The 3,125-nt window shown below is 54.2% G+C and overlaps 1 protein-coding gene across 2 annotated transcripts in view; it reads left to right on the top strand.

Moving 5' to 3' along the window:
- Positions 1-128: 128 nt before the first annotated feature.
- The window catches only part of si:ch73-233f7.1 (protocadherin-10), a 6,718-nt gene continuing 3,721 nt past the window's right edge, over positions 129-3,125 (top strand). Inside the window, exons 1-2 of one of the 2 annotated variants that reach the window (XM_014007672.1) lie at positions 129-2,685; positions 2,776-2,883. In XM_014007672.1, the coding sequence (XP_013863126.1) occupies positions 367-2,685; positions 2,776-2,883 (2,427 nt within the window). In that variant the 5' untranslated portion in view covers positions 129-366. Of the gene's footprint in view, positions 2,884-3,125 lie in introns of both variants that reach the window. The other variant, XM_014007663.1, reaches the window with a different exon arrangement.

Genomic DNA, 3,125 nt, shown 5'->3' with positions numbered 1-3,125 from the left:
TCTCTCTCTCTCTCTCTCTCTCTCTCTCTCTCTCTCTCTCTCTCTCTCTCTCATACACACACACACGCGCGCGCCTCCCACCAGAGCCTGCGAGTGCTTAATACACTGGAAAATCAAAGCGCAGAGCCTCCCCCGTTCACACACACCAGCGTTACGCACAGAGAGGCGCCTTTGSTCTCCTCTTCCTCCCACTTCTCTCCTCTCTAGCATTTTCTAAAGTTCTCCCCAGCACACAGATGTGACAAACTTACATCTGGAGGTGTTGGTTTTACTTTCTTCGGGCTTTTTTCTGTTTTACATTCTAGATGAATGACTTTATGATGCGCAAAATGTCTGGGTGAGGTGATTTTTACGCACGCCGCTGAAATGGATCACAGACTCTCCAGAGGCAGCTGGGTGCCAGTGACTGGTCTGGTTATATGTCTCCTCCTGTGTGCGTGTGTGGTGGACCTGGTTCTGGCGCAAATTCGCTACTCCATTCCCGAGGAGCTGGAGCACGGAGCCTTTGTGGGCAACATAGCAGAGGACCTGGGTCTGGATGTGGCTAAGCTGTCAGCCCGCCGCTTCCGCATAGTCTCCGGCGCAAAGAAGCAATATTTAGAAGTGAACCTGGAAAATGGAATTCTATTCGTTAACGAAAAGATAGACAGAGAGGAGCTGTGCGAGCGGAGTCCGAGCTGCTTCCTCCACTTACAGGTGGTCATTGAGAACCCGTTAGAACTCTACAGAGTGGAAGTGGAGATTTTAGACGTGAACGATAACTCTCCCAGCTTCCCGTGGACTGAGTTCAACCTCGACATCACGGAGTCCGCGGCATCCGGCTCCCGGTTCCCGTTAGAGAGCGCGCAGGATCAGGACGTAGGCACCAACTCGCTGCGCTCCTACCAGCTGAGCTCGAACGCGCACTTCGTGCTGAACATCCAGACGCGCAACGACGGGAGCAAGTTTGCCGAGCTGGTGCTGGACACTCCGCTGGACCGGGAGCAGCAGAAAAAGCACGAGATGGTTCTCACGGCTTTTGACGGAGGGTCCCCGGAGCGCTCCGGGACTGCGCTGATAACTGTGACAGTTTTAGATGCCAACGATAACGTGCCCGCGTTTGATCGCTCAGTTTACAGGGCGAGTCTGGTGGAAAACGCACCGCGGGGGACTTTGGTGCTGAAACTGAACGCCACAGACTTGGATGAGGGCTCAAACGGGGAAGTTACCTATGCGTTTAGCGGGCACGCACCTCTCAAGGTGCGCGAGCTGTTCAGCGTGGACCCGTATATGGGGGAAATCCGCGTGAAGGGCGTTGTGGACTACGAGAAAGCCAGCGTGTATGAGCTCTATGTGCAAGCTAAAGACAGGGGACCGTCAGCTGTGGCAGTCCACAGTAAAGTTCTGGTTGACATCCTGGATGTGAATGACAACGCGCCCGAGGTCATCCTCACATCCGTGTCCACACCTGTCCAGGAGGACGCGCCGCCTGGCACGGTGATTGCTGTGATCAGCGTGATGGACCGGGACTCCGGGGAGAACGGGAACGTGGACTGCCAAATTCCGAGCAACGTTCCCTTTCAGCTCCACTCCTCTTTTAAAAACTATTACACCCTGGTGACGAGCGAGCCCCTGGACAGGGAGACGGTTTCTGAATACAACATCACCCTCACAGCCCGAGACCAGGGCTCTCCTTCGCTCTCCACCAGAAAAACACTTCTGGTCCAAGTGTCTGACATAAACGACAACCCCCCGCGCTTCTCTCAACCTTCATACACAGTTTATGTGACCGAGAACAATGCCCCGGGCGCTTCCATTTGCTCTGTCACCGCGTTCGACCCGGATTCGAACCAGAACGCCTATCTGTCCTATTCTATCCTCGAGGGTCAGATACAGGGCATGCCCGTGTCCACTTATGTCTCCATCAACTCTGACAACGGCAACATCTACGCACTGCGCTCTTTTGACTATGAGCAACTCAGAAACTTTCAGATCCTGGTGCAGGCGCAGGACGCCGGCTTCCCCCCTCTCGCCAGCAATGTGACAGTCAACGTCTTTGTCCTGGACCAGAACGACAACGCGCCTATAATTGTGTCCCCGCTGCCCAAAAACGGCACCGTGGCGACGGAGGTGGTCCCGCGGTCTGTGGACGCCGGGTACCTGGTGGCCAAAATAACAGCGTTGGACGCGGACGCAGGGCAGAACTCCCGGCTCTCCTACCAGGTGCTGCAGGCGACAGACCCGGGTTTATTCAGCGTGGCTCTGTACACCGGAGAAATCAGGACTATTCGCCGCTTAGTTGAAAAAGACGCAACAAGGCAAAGACTTGTAGTTTTAGTCAAGGACAACGGGCAGCCGCCGCTGTCCGCCACCGTCTCCATTGTCCTCACAGTTGTTGAGAGCGTGCCTGAATCCCTGTCAGATTTCGGAGACCTCACACTCAGCCCCAAGCCCCCCTCGAACCTCGCCCTCTACTTGATCGTGTCACTGAGCACCATATCCTTAATATTCCTCGTGGCTATTATAGTACTGGCTGCGGTCAAGTGCTATAAGGACAGAGAGACGCACAGCGGGTATAACCTGCCCCCCTTAGCGTGCTGCTGTTGCGGGGGTTTCCAGCCGGAGCCGCCTCCGGAGGTGTTCAAAAAATCCAACCTGAACCTGCAGATCTCCTCCGCGGCCAAAGTCCCGACGAACTGCATGGAGGTGAATGGAAATAGCAGTTTCTCTCAGTCATATTGTTATAAAGCGTGTCTGACCCCCGAATCAGCCAAAAGTGACTTTATGTTTCTGAAGCCGTGCAGCCCGAGCAGCACGCCGAGGAACAACGAGGCGAAGGGCTCGGAGAACTCGTGGAACGGCCGGAGCGCGTCTGTGAACAACGGAGCCACAACTCCCTGCGAGGTAAAGTCACACCGGCAGAAACAATACGGGACTTAAAGAGCGTGGTGTTGTTGCCTTTTCACTCCAACTGATTTCACCCCTCTGACACGTCTGCATCAGTGAGAACTCAGTGTGTGACATTCCATCCCTTGAAGGTCAAACACATGACACACACACACGTTTCAAATCAGCCTGAGTAGACACACGTTTTCTTTTCATTCTTTCTCATAAGTCATATTATATCTCACTGCATATATATATAT

The sequence above is a fragment of the Austrofundulus limnaeus genome, unplaced genomic scaffold (assembly GCF_001266775.1).
Source record: "Austrofundulus limnaeus strain Quisiro unplaced genomic scaffold, Austrofundulus_limnaeus-1.0 Scaffold1, whole genome shotgun sequence".
Taxonomy (NCBI): domain Eukaryota; kingdom Metazoa; phylum Chordata; class Actinopteri; order Cyprinodontiformes; family Rivulidae; genus Austrofundulus; species Austrofundulus limnaeus.
Note: the sequence above shows the minus strand (reverse complement) of the source record. Positions and strands in the feature narration are given on the sequence as shown.